At 40.2% G+C, this 13,758-nt stretch overlaps 1 protein-coding gene across 1 annotated transcript in view; it reads left to right on the top strand.

The window, feature by feature from the left end:
* Positions 1 to 13,758, top strand: part of GSG1L2 (GSG1 like 2) — a 68,741-nt gene that overhangs the window by 23,939 nt on the left and 31,044 nt on the right. The window contains exon 3 of the mRNA XM_030534857.1: positions 4,977 to 5,129. Coding sequence (XP_030390717.1) covers positions 4,977 to 5,129 — 153 coding nt within the window. The remainder of the gene's footprint in view (positions 1 to 4,976; positions 5,130 to 13,758) is intronic.

Here is a 13,758-nt window from a genome sequence, read left to right as displayed (position 1 = left end):
TGCATCCGGGAGGGTGATGAATGGAAAACAGCTTTCTGCATCAGGTATTGCCACTGTGAGTACCTAGTTATGTCCTTTGGCCTCTCCAAAACAGTGGCTACATTCCAGTATTTCATGAATAATATCTTCAAAGACATTGTAGACCAGTTCATTCTGATCTACTTAGAGGACATCCTCATCTTCTTAGAAAACCAGACTCTGCATGACCAACATGTCCAACAAGTGCTGGATCACCTCAGGAAAAATTACCTGTATGCCAAACCAGAAAAATGTGAGTTTGACTGCACCACCATTGATTTCCTGGAATATGTCATCTTGCCTAATGAGATCACTATGTATCCACACAACCACTGTGGACTGGGCCTTGCCAAAGAGTACCTGTGACATCCAATGCTTCCTGAGATCCACAAACTTCTATTGGAGGTTCATCACCCAGGTAGTGTCCCCCATTACCTACTCTTCCATGAGAATTCTGCATTCAACTGGCAGTCACAGGCCCAATGCGCTCTTGAGCAACTAAAGAAGGCCTTCATCTCTGCACCTATACTGATGCATCCAAACCCATCCCAGCTTTTTGTTGTCAAGACAGACACTTCCAATTAGGCCATTGGGGCAGCACTGTTAGAATCGCAGAGTGTCACCAAGCATTCTCCATCCATGAACATTCTACTCCAGAAAGCTAAGTCCCACAGAACAAAGCTACAAAATCTATGACAAAGAGCTGCTAGCCACCAGGACCACCTTTGAAGAGTGGCATCACCTCTCAGAGGGTGCATATTTCCCAATCCAGATATTCGCTGACCATAAAAACTCAGAACACTTGTGATCCGTGAAGGCCAAATCCAATGGTCCCTGTTTATTTCTTTGTTCTTGTCTGAAGTTCATGCTGCATTATTGGTCTGGAGGCAAATGGCAAGCCTGATGTATTTTCCCACAAGGGGAAGGATCTTGATGGCAAGAAAGGACCATCTGGACCGTCCATCATCCTGAAGCCCCACCATTTCACTAATGTATTAGTGAACATGGACCTCTTATCCCTTATAAAATCCTCTCTACAGAGCTGCCATTTGTGAGTAAACAGATGTTGCACAATACCAAGCCCAACCCAGACTTCTCTGTTAGAAATGGAGTACTTCCATTCAAATACTGTGTTTATGCTCCCAAAGGCCAATACCATCTTGCAACACTGCGACTATGCCACAACTCCCCTCTGGACAGCTATTTTGGACATGGAAGACCACAAAACTCATTATGTGACATTTCTGGTGGTCTAGACTGCACACCTCTGTGATATCATACATTGACTCATGTGAAGGTTCTCATGCTGTAGGAAGGTACCCCAATGAAGCTGCTGGGCTACTTGATCTCCCTGCGTATTCCATCCCAACCCCAGGAATCAATATCAATGGATTTTATTGTGGAGCTCCCTAACTCCAGAACCATAATCATAGATGTAGACCTCCTATCCAAGATGTCTCACTTCGTGTTCTGCTGTAAGATTCCCATGGCAGAAATGACAGCGCATGTTGTCTTTGACCATGTTTGCAAGCTGAATGGGTTATCTTCCTATATCATGTCAGACCGCAGACCGGATTTTGTCACCCATCTTTGGTGGGAGCTCTTCCGCCTCTTAGGTGTTGATCTACATCTCTCCACTACTTGTGATGCCTGAATGGATGGGCAGTCAGAACAGACATGTGGTGGTTTCTACCAGGACAACTGAGTCCAACTCCTACCCTTTGCAGAGTTTGCCTATAACAATTCTAAACATAAGTCTACTCAGCAAAGCCCCTTTTTCTCCAGCTACAGTTTCCACCCCGGGTTCTACCCTTCATGAACCTCAACTTCCCACATCCTTGCAGCCTCTGATCTGGTTGAATGCCTCCTTCATATCCAGGAGGAAGTAAGCTTGACACCACCAAGGCAGACTAAAAGTGGTTTGCTGACCACCACTAATAGACCAAACCTCCCATCAGTGTTGGCTTTACACAAAACACTTGGACACCTCATGTCTCTTACACAAACTTGACTACTGGTACCTTGGTCCCTTCCTTGTCATTTAGCAAATTAAATTGGTCATTTTCTGCTTCCAGTTACCCCCTGCCCATCCGCGAGAGTACACCCTGTGTTCCATGTCTCCCTACTGAAATAGCACACCCACAACTCCCTGTCAGGATGAACAAAAGCTCTTTCTCCTCCAGCCATGGTGCAAGGTCAGGAATAATAACTGCTGAATCAGGTCCTCAGAGAAGCTCCTATACCTAATAGATTGGGAAAGTTATGGCCCAGAGGAGCACTCATGGGAGCCAGAGAGCAAGATCCGTGGCCCCAACCTGATCTGTGACTTGCATCAGTCCCATCCCAACAAACCAGTCCCAGGAATGCCTGGGACACACCCTCATAGGAGGATAAGGTGAGGCAACCCCACAACCAGACCAGGGCTACTCACTCAGGTGATATGACTCACCCCTCCAACAGAGCCTGAAGTGACTCACCATGCTACAGACCAGAGCAGGAACTGGGTCAGATGACCCCCAGAAACAGGTATTTCCCTGACCCCACCAGAGCTGCAAGTTAGTCTGTGCAACAACACTACCCAGCCAGGAACTCCCTTGATGCTTCATGTGTCACAGACTCCCTCGGCTTCCAACCTGCCTTCAATTCTGTCCCTGTTTCTGCCCCCAACCTTTCCTGAAGCTTCCTTCAACCTTGTCTGTGCCCTACCCTGACCCCGATCCAGCCCTGTTCCCGACCTGCTTCAGCTCTGCACCCACCTCCTGACCCCAAGACCATTGCATTGACTTCAACCCAGCTTTGAAACTTGGTCTGCATCCAGACTCTGACTACAAACTTGAATTGGCTTATCTACAAACATTGATCACAGTTCTGACCCACAGCCTCCCCTGGTTTCCATGCTGCTGTCAGCCCAGTCCTGACCCTATGTCTGGCTTAGACCACCACAACCACCACCAGACCTGACAGTCTAGAACCGAGGGTCTCACACATGCTCTCCCTTCCAGAATGCAAACTGGGACACACACTCCCCCAGTGAATGGTAGTGTCCCCTCCAAGTATTCACCCAGAAACTCCACTGCTGTCCCTTGTGCTTTCACAACTCACACCTGCCAGTGGCAATTAAAAGTATCCAGCATCTCTGAAGATGGGTACTTCCCCTGCCCCAATGCTGTTTCAGCTTTCTTGCCCCACAGAGAGTGCTCTCAGGAAGGCAAAGAGATTAATTTCATCAGGTAACCCCTAGATCTTTTATTTATGTGAAGGGGTAAATAACACTTCCTTATTCACTTTCTCCACACCATTCATGATTTTATAGACCTCTATCATATCTGCCCTTAGTCATTTCTTTTCTAAACTGAATGGTCCCTGTATCTTTAATCTCTCCTTGTATCAAGTATCAGGGGGTAGCTGTGTTAGTCTGTATCCACAAAAACAACAAGGAGTCTAGTGGCACCTTAAAGACTAACAGATTTATTTGGGCATAATCTTTCGTGGGTAAAAAACCCACTTCTTCAGATTCTCCTTGTATGTAAGCTGTTCCTTACCCCTAGTCATTTTTGTTGTCTGCACCTTTTCCTATTCTGATCTATCTCTTGGTTTATATTAGCTGCAGTTAGACAGTTTTTAATCCATTTCATGTGTGCCATGTTTATTTTATATCTTTTGAATTTTTTAATCAAAATATCCCTGTAGTAACAATTCAAATGCCTTACAGAAGCCTATGCATATCTCATCAACACTACTACCTGTATCAGCCAAACTTTTAAACTCAACATAAAAGGATCATTAAGTTAGTTTGACAGGATCAATTTTCCATAAACCCATGTTGATTGGCAATAACTCTATTACCCTCTTTTAATTCTTTATTAATCAAATCCTCTATCAGCTGCACCATTATCTTGCCTGGGATAGTTGTGAAGCTGACAGGATCATTACCTGGATCTTCCCTTAGTAAATACCAGCACCACATTAGCTTTCTTCCAGTCTTCTGGAACTTCCCCAGTCCCCCAAAGCTTATTGAAAGTCAGTATTAATGGTCCAGTGAGCTACTCAGCTAGCTATTTTTAAAATTCTTTGTTGCAAGTTGGCTGGACCTGTACAACTTTAGTAACTGCTGTTTAACATCCTCTTGAGACATTAGTGGAATGGAAATAGTATTATCACATGATATGATTACATAATCCGTTTTTTCCCCTCAGATACAGAACATAAATATTTATTCAACACATCTATGTTTTATGCTTTATTATTGATAATTCTACCATTTACATCTATTAACTGACCAAACCATTGTTAGGATTCTCTTTATTCCTAATATATTGTAAAAATTCCTTCTTAACTTTGCAGGCTATAGGTTTCAGCTTGTCTCCTTTTGCCGCCATTATCAGTTTTCTGCAGTTTTTAGCTTCTGATTTATTTTCATCACTATCAGCTTCTCCTTTCTTCCATTTGTTATATATTATTTTTAACTTTATTGTAGCTGCCTTCACTTCTCCTCCAAACCAGATCAGTTTTTTAACCAATACTGACTTCTTGCTCCATTGTAGGATTATTGCTTTCTGGGGATCTAGTAAAGTGGTCTGAAGCAATTGCCAATTATCTGTCACATTTTTCTGATTAAATTCCTCCACCCAGATCATTTGGTTCTAAATTTATTTTTGCTTTGTGAAAGTTCTCCTTTTAAAGCACCAAGTATATGTATCACTGGTCTGGTCTCTGTTCTGCTTGCACATTATAAATGTGATCACTGGTAATTTACTTACCATTAATTTTTAGTTCTACGATCAGTTTTTCTTTATCTGTTAAGATGAAGCCTAATGTAGAATGTCTGTTTGGTATCTAAGTATGTTTAAAGCCAGACGTTGCCTGGGCACCCTCACAGATAGAAATGAAGAAAGAAAGAAATGTACTAAATGTCTGTAACGGCTGCTAATATCAGTGCTATTGATTTGTCGTTCCAGGTGTTTTGTGGCTGTCTATTGTAGCAGAGCTACTCTATATCATTTTGCTGCTAACTGGAGCCACTTTGATGTCAATCGAAGTGTGCTGCTACACTACAGTCATTGATGGGTTAAAGCTCAACGCCTTTGCTGCGATATTCACTGTACTAGCAGGTACAGTTTAGGATTTATATATTGTAACATTTCAAGATGTAACTTTGAGTTGCAATGCTAAATGCTTTTGTGGTAAAAATTTTAATTTATAGACCAGATCCTTAAACCAGAGTTTTGCCTGAATGAGGACGGCAGGCTGGGGCCCTGGAATTTTTTTATACTACTGTAAATGGCATAATTCATTACATCTAGAAAATGCAACACAGAGAAATCAGACTTGGTTTCAATAAATATGCCCTTCCATACTGAGATCCATATAGCAGAGCTGGACTCAGACTGGTTTTGTGGAAAATAGGTCTTGTCAGACAATATTGATATCATTTTTCAATGAGATTACTAGTTGGGTTGACAAAGATGTTTACATAATAAATTTCTGTAAGACATTTGACTTAGTACTGATTACAAATTTAGCCCTAAACAAAATTAATGTAACACTAGTTACATGGATTAAAAACTAGGTAACTGATATATCTCCAACATAAACATAAAAGGGGAATCATCCTCCTAAAGGAATGTGTCTAGGGTTTTCCCAGGGATCAGTTCTTGGCCTAGTACGAACCAATCTCTTTATCAATAATTTAGAAGAAACCATAAAACCACTGCTGGTAAATTTTGCAAATGAAACAGTAACTGGAGGACTGGTACATAATGATTCATGAATAAAAAAAAAACACAGTGGACCATTAGATCATCTAGTTTGACCCCTTGTATAACACAGGATTTAATCTAGGTACTCCTGTACTGAGCCTATTAATTTGTATTTGACTAAAACATGTTTTCCAAAAAAGCATCCAGTCATACGTTGAAGACATCAAGAGCTGGACAACCCACCAGTTCCCTTGATATTTTGTTCAGTGGTTAATCACTCTCATTATTAAATATTTTTGTGCTTTATTTCTAATTTGAATTTGCCTGCATTGGTTCTTGTTATGCCTTTCACTAATGGATTAAAGAGCCCCTAGCATCTATTATTTTCTTCTCTTGAACATACCTATACATCCTCATCAAATCACCTCTTGTTCTTCTCTTTGATAACCTAAACAGATTGAGTGCTGTCACTGGAAGGCATTTTTCCCAGTCCTTGAATTATTTTTGTGGATCTTTTTTGCATCCTCTCCAAATTTTCAACATTCTTTTAAAAGTGTGGACATTAGAACTGGACACAGTTTTCCTGTATCTGTTCCCCCAATGCATAAACAGAGGTAAAATCACCTCTCTACTTCTCTCTACTACCCTGTACATACATCCAAGGATCACATTAGTCCTTTTTGCCACAGCATCCCACTGTGTGCTTTTGTTGAGCTGTCCACAATGACCTTTTCACAGTCACTGCTTTCCAGGACTCTGGCATCTCCCATTGACTAGCTTACGCAAGGAGCCCCCTAGAATGCTGTAGGTTTGGCCTGCATTCTTTACTCTTATAAGAATGACCCCACATTTAGCGGTATTAAAACACATTTTGTTTGATTGGACCCAGTTTACTAATGAGGCCAGATTGCTCCTCATGGCTGCCCTATTATCATCATTATTTACCACTTCACCAATCTTTGTGTCACCAATATTTTATCAGAATTGATTTTTATATTGATCATTGATATAAATATTGAATATCATTGAGTCTCAAACTGATCCCTGTGGAACCTGCTAGAAACACCGCCATTCAGTGATGATTCGCCATTGACGACTGCTTTTTGAGATCGGTCAGCTAGCCAGTTCTTAATCCATATAATACATGCTTTATTGTTATTGTATAATGCTAACTATTTAACCAGAATGTTGCACAGTACTAAGTCATACAATAAGACTTCTGAAAAGTGCTTAACATCTACACAATTATCTTTATCAACCAAATTTTCAGTCTCACTAAACAATGAAATCGAGTGGCATCAGTTATATCCTGTCCTTCATTTTCAGCTTTCCCATGATTTTGCTGAGGATTGAGATCAGGTTAACTGGCTTATACTCACCCAGGTCATCTCACTTTTCCTTGGCACAACATTAGTACTTTTCCAGTCTTCTGGAATTTCCCCATTTTCAAAGATAGATTAAAAATTAACATCAGAGGGCCAGGCATCTCTTCAGACAGGTCTGTTAGGACTTCTGGGTGCAAGTTATCTGGGCTTGCTGATTTAAAAATATTCATCCCTAGCTGATGATGTTCAACATCCTCCATGGTTATAACTTTACATGATCTCAGGACACTGTCCTGCTTCTTTCCAAATACAGAGCAGAAATATTTACTGAACATATGTGACTTTTTTCTGCTTCATTGTTAACAATTTTACAGTCTTGATCTAGTAATGGACCTTGTTTAGTACCTGTTACTAAATAATAATAATACCTTTAGTTCTTTCTTTCTGTATATTTGATTAATTTATATATTTACTATTCTTTAGAACCTTTATCTTAAGCAAAGAGTATGTCTGAATTCTAACACACCTGTCCAGAACACAGGTCTTGACCAATAAGTAACCCTATTTAGCAATTTATTCATGATGCCATATTTAATAACTCTAGGGCACCTTCATGGCTGTAAAACACCAGATATTCTGGTAAACCATCTCCTTATCATATATATAAAATGCTGACATAAGCATATATAGACTAAGGAAACTAATAAGAGATTATTGTTATAGCAGATGTTTTCTGTTGAGTAAATCAACATGGAAGAACGATTGTGAGGTAAGAGAGACTCGCTGAGAGATTAAATTGAAGAATTCTTAGTGCTCTCATCTGTAAATAATCATGCCTTCACACATGAGTCAGGTAAACTGAGACTGTGTAGGAGGTGTAGGCAATCTATGGCACGCATGCCAAAGGCAGAACGTGAACTGATCTTCAGTGGCACTCACACTGCCTGGGTCCTGGCCACCAGTCTGGGGGGCTCTTCATTTTAATTTAATTCTAAATGAAGCTTCTTAAACATTTTAAAAACCTTATTTATTTTACATACAACAATAGTTTAGTTATACATTATAGACATAGAAAAAGACCTTCTAAAAATGTTAAAATGTATTACTGGCACGCGAAACCTTGAATTAGAGTGAATAAATGAAGACTCAGCACACCACTTCTGAAAGGTTGCCGACCTCTGCTGTATAGAAATGACATCACAACATATATTTCTAGAATATTCTTGAAACTCTATACAAATAAAAGCTGTGTTATCCGGCACTTTATCAACTGGAAAGCTCTATAAACCAGCATTTCTGATCCTCATTGAAAGTCTGGTTTCTAGTCCGCTTGGTGCAGGACCGGCAGGCTCCCTACCTGGCTCCATGTGGCTCCCTGGAAGCTTGTCCCTACTGCTCCTAGGTGAAGGAACAGCCATGAGGGGTGCATAGCTAGGTGGCTCTGCCCCCACCCCACCCTGAGACCTGGCTCTGCAGCTCCCATTGGCCAGGAACCATGGCCAATGGGAGCTGCAAGGGGTGGCACCTGCAGGTTCCCAGCCTATGGGAGCTGTGGAGTCAGAGCTCTTGGCAGGGGCAGCATGCGGAGCTGCCTAGCTAGGCCTCCACCTAAGAACAGCAGGGACATGTTGCCACTTGTGGGGAGCTGCCCAAGGTGAGCGCCATCTGGATCCGGCACTCCAACCCTTTGCCCTGAGCCCCCTCCTGCACCCAAGCTCTCTCTCAAAGCCCACACCCTTCACCCCCTCTTGTGCCCCAACCCCCTGTCATAAACAGATAGCTAAGGGTTAATGTCTCTTTCACCTGAAGCACCTGACCAGAGGACCAATCAGGAAACCGGATTTTTTCAACTTTGGGTGGAGGGAATTTGGTGTCTGAGTCTTTGTTTTCTGTCTGCCTGCTTTCTCTGAGCTTTGGAGAAGTAGTTTCTACTTTCTAGTCTTCTGTTTCTAAGTGTGAGGACAAAGAGATCAGATAGTAAGTTATATGGTTTCTTTTCTTTGGTATTTGCATAAATATAAGTGCTGGAGTGCTTTGATTTGTATTCTTTTTGAATAAGGCTGTTTATTCAATATTCTTTTAAGCAATCGACCCTGTATTTTGTCACCTTAATACAGAGAGACCATTTGTATGTATTTTTTCTTTCTTTTTATATAAAGCTTTCTTTTAAGACCTGTTGGAGTTTTTCTTTACTTCAGGGAAATTGAGTCTGTACTCACCAGGGAATTGGTGGGAGGAAGAAATCAGGGGGAGAACTGTGTGTGTTGAATTTGCATTCCCTGATTTTGCATTCCCTCTGGGTGAAGAGGAAAGTACTTTTTGTTTCCATGACTGGGAACGGAGAGGGGGAGTCACTCTGTTTGGATTCACAGAGCTTGTGTCTGTGTATCTCTCCAGGAGCACCTGGAGGGGGGAAGGGAAAAAGGATTATTTCCCTTTGTTGTGAGACTCAAGGGATTTGGGTCTTGGGGTCCCCAGGGAAGGTTTTTCAGGGGGACCAGAGTGCCTCAAAACACTCTAATTTTTTGGGTGGTGGCAGCAAGTACCAGGTCCAAGCTGGTAACTAAGCTTGGAGGTTTTCATGCTAACCCCCATATTTTGGACGCTAAGGTCCAAATCTGGGACTAAGGTTATGATACCCCCAGGACTTAGCCCCCTCTCACAACCAAACTTCCTCTCTCTTAGTTAACTGGCATTTTTTACTTACTAACACCCCGTATCCTGCTAACATGCTGAATAACAAAACTTTTACTGTATAATGATAGTGATATGAAAACTTAAACTGGGGGAATGAAAACTGCACATCACTTCCATATGCAGGAAAGACATGTATCCAGCTCTTAGTCTAACAACAAAGGGTTGTAATGTAGCTATTTATTTCTGAATAGTGCTGTACTCTAATCTCTGATTAATAATCTTAGATTAAATTATTTCAACTGAGCCTGTTATTTCGACAATCTCGAGTCATTAACTGAGACACGCAACAACCTTTACAATTATTAGTGTTTCTTTAGATCATTGTCTTTGGTCATGCCAGCCATGGAATTTTCCCTGATTAAATTTAGCCAGCCCAATCAATTTTCTACATTTCTTATATTCTAATTAATATTGACTACTGTTTGCTGCTCCTGTTTTCCCCTTATATAAATTTGATTTCTTCATTTGCCCCATTAACCAAGATAGGCTTTTAACCAGAATTGTTCTCTTTATTGTGAAAAGACAGCTCAGATATACAGAGTGATCTGGATCACTTGATTAGCTGGGCTTATTTGAATATGTTTTAAAACAGAAAAATGTAACATCATACATCTAGGAACAAAGGGTGTAGGTCACATTTTCAGGTTCAGAGCCTGTATCCTGGAAAGCAGCAACTGAAAATTATGGGCCCATGGTGGAAACCAACTGAACTTGAACTCCCACTGCGATACTCTGGATAAGACGGCTAAACTGATTCTTATATTTGTAAGTAGGGGAATGTCAAGTAGTAGTAGGGGAGGTATTACTTGAGTACGTGGCTTAGTGAGACCATTATCGGATATGGCATCCGGTTCAGGTGTCCTTGAGTTATGAAGTTGTTGAAATGTTAAGAGTTCAGAAAAGAGCTACAAGAATGATATGCAGACTGGAAAACCCACCTGGGACTGAGAATCTACAGAAGCTCAATCTACTAAGAGAAGGTTAAGATGTGATTTGTTCATAGTTTATAAGCATCTACATGAAGAGAAGATTTCAGATAATAGAGGGCTCTTTAATCTATCAGACAAAAGTATAATGAGATGCAGTGGAAGCTGAAGCTACATAATTCAGACTAGAAATAAGATGCATGTTTTTAACAGTGAAGGTAATGAACCATTAAAGCAACTCACCTAAGAATGTGGTGGATTTTCCATTATTTTGAGTCTTTAAATTAAGACTGGATATGTTTCTAAAATATGGGCTGTAGTTCAAGACCATAATTTCTGGTTGATGCAGGAATCCCTATATGAAATTCTCTGGCCTGTGCTATGCATGAGGATCAGATCTCATGAACATAGGGTGTTCCTTGAAACCTTAAAAATGTATGAATCTATGAAAAATTTAATCTGTTAGTTGGTGCTAACCTTCTTCTGAGAGATCCTGATTTGTGTTTTCCCAGAGTGCCCGTGTAGGCTTGCAGAATGTGTAAATTTCTTTGAAGATCTTCTTCTATGGGTGATAGTACGTCTGTGTCCTTCAGTAGGATACCCAGGGTAAGAGATTGTTTCAACAGGGTTTATAGTTCATTGACAGGTCCCTGTGTACTCTGCAGAACAATGTCACCAGATTCTGTGGTGGTAACCCCCAAATTCCACAATTTTTCTAATTTATTCTATCACAATAAAATACTCTCTTTATTGCTATCACTATTCCCACCTGCACCCCACACAGCAACAGCTCTGAAAAGGCTCATTGGCAGAACATTTGTCCCTGCATATTTTTGACAAAGATTGTTTACAATTATGTCTTTTTCACTCTATTCTCCAGACATTCAGGCTGCCTAGGCCATGACTGTTGTGCGGTTGTCTAGGTGACCCTACTCAGAACCTTCTTGTTCCAGGGTGTGCTAGGAAGGGGGAGCTTGTAGCCAAGTTTAGCAGTAAATTTCCCTGCTACCTAGGCCTTTCCTTCTGCACTACTCTCTAGAAAGCCAGGCTACGGAGTCCTGACGGAGATGAATGTAGCAGATCGGAACTCTGGCAAGGGGCGAATGTTGTGGAAAATATTGGGCTTCAGAATACATTATGTGTATTTTTTTAAGAGATTTGGACTGAAGTTATATATCTCTGTGTGACTCTCCTTTCTGGCTTGAAGGCCTCTCTTTGCACGGTCCCTATATGTTATCTTGCGTTTGTTATATGGAATGTGGATTTGATGAGGTTTTATTGTGCCTTGATGCTGCACAGAGTCAAAGGGTAATGTTTTCAGAAGTACCTAAATGACTTAGGATCAGATTTTAAAGGCACCTAGAGATACAGACAGGCACCTAGTCAGATGGTATTGAGTAAATTGCGGCAGTTCAACAATGGCCAGTTGCTTCCCCACCAGGGAGTGAGTTGTCAGGAAAAATGCCTCTCAGGATAGCTTCAGAGGACTGCTTCAAAGTACACTATATTATGTAGTCCTTTTTATAACTAACTTTTACAAAACATACAGATCATAGTGACCCCTACTGGGTCATCGCTTCTCTTAATGTCAAACTACTTATCAACAAACATTCCTAACAATCTTAGTCATAATAAGCTTCTGTGTCAAAAGTGCCCCAAACCCAAGGTTCCCATCCACTTATTTTCTTTCGGTCTTAAATTGTTGATTCTTTTTCTCCCTTCCTAATTAGCAGAGACTGCAAGTCTAGAAATGTATTTGAACATGCCTCCAGAAGCTCTGCTTGTTCAAATTAACCCTTAACTAGGTGATGGTCTATTTTATTAATTCATGGTGGCTGAATGCTGTTTCCAATTAGCTTAATCAAAATCTGGGGCACACACATACCCCCCAATTCCAGGGCAACAAGCTAATAGAAAAAGCCAAGAAAATGAATGTGGTTTAAGCCCTACCTCTCAAAGGGATTTAACCACCTATCTCTGGGATAGTGGAAGGTTTCTGTCTCTGGTTAGGGTTTGGAGCTGTGAACCATTTCCTGGTGTTAGGTACACCTAAAATATTTCTCTTGCAAAAAACACTAGGAGAAAGAGGCAGCAGTAACCTCTGGGCTACCAAGTATTCTTGCATGGGGCTTTCTTAGTCTTGTTGAAGCTGTTCCACTATATATTGAATATCCATTGGCCCAGAGAAAGTGTAAGAATTACTCTATAGATAGGCTTGGGAGAATTCAGTTTTTATTTATTGATGGTAATTTTAATGGATAATATCAATGTTATTTTAAAGTGTTTTTTCAATTTTTTATCAATATACATTTTCACAGTTGCACAAAAATTGTAGGGGGTCAGATAATCGGGAGTAGGCTAAGACTATTTAATGACAGTAGATGCTGAGATTCAAAAAATTAAAACTTTGTATCTCTTAAAACACATGACAAAATATCACACACATCATGTGACAAAATATACAAAGTAAATGGCCTTAACTGAAATTCTAATTTCTCACACAGCATTTTTCTTGCTTTGCTTACCTATACATTTTGATTATTATAGATAGAAATATTTGTGTGCTGGTTCAGGTGTGTATGATGAAATCAACATTTATCCATAGAAGTCTAATCCTTCCAAGCCTATCTCTAGTCCAGTGGTTAGGGAACTCGCCAGAGAGTTATAAAATCCATTCTAAAATCCCTTCTCCCAGGGTTGATTGATTCCAATCAAAGAGACTTAAATCAGCAAGCAAAATTCCTTGATTTAAATAATGTCTGTCTTGTTTTGCATTTGTATTTTTTAGTTTATATAATTTTAAAGAGAGTTTGATCCTATTTGTTGGTAACAAAATAAGTTGATTTGCAACTAAATATAGCCTTCACACTACATTTGGAACTTTTTTTTGCTACCCAGAAGGAAAGACACATTAATTATGCAATTATATAGCTTATTTTTTAATATTATTATTTTAGAATATGGTAAATGATGCATTTCTTATTTGCTAAATGATTTTTTACTCGTGATTTGTGTCAAGTTCTAACTGGATGGAAATTGGAATTCAATTTAAAAATGCACAAAAAAAGCTTTTTTGCTGCTGCTGCTTAGTTA

The sequence above is a fragment of the Gopherus evgoodei genome, chromosome 15 (genome assembly GCF_007399415.2).
Source record: "Gopherus evgoodei ecotype Sinaloan lineage chromosome 15, rGopEvg1_v1.p, whole genome shotgun sequence".
In the NCBI taxonomy this organism is placed as follows: domain Eukaryota; kingdom Metazoa; phylum Chordata; order Testudines; family Testudinidae; genus Gopherus; species Gopherus evgoodei.
This window is presented reverse-complemented; position numbering and strand designations above follow the sequence as displayed.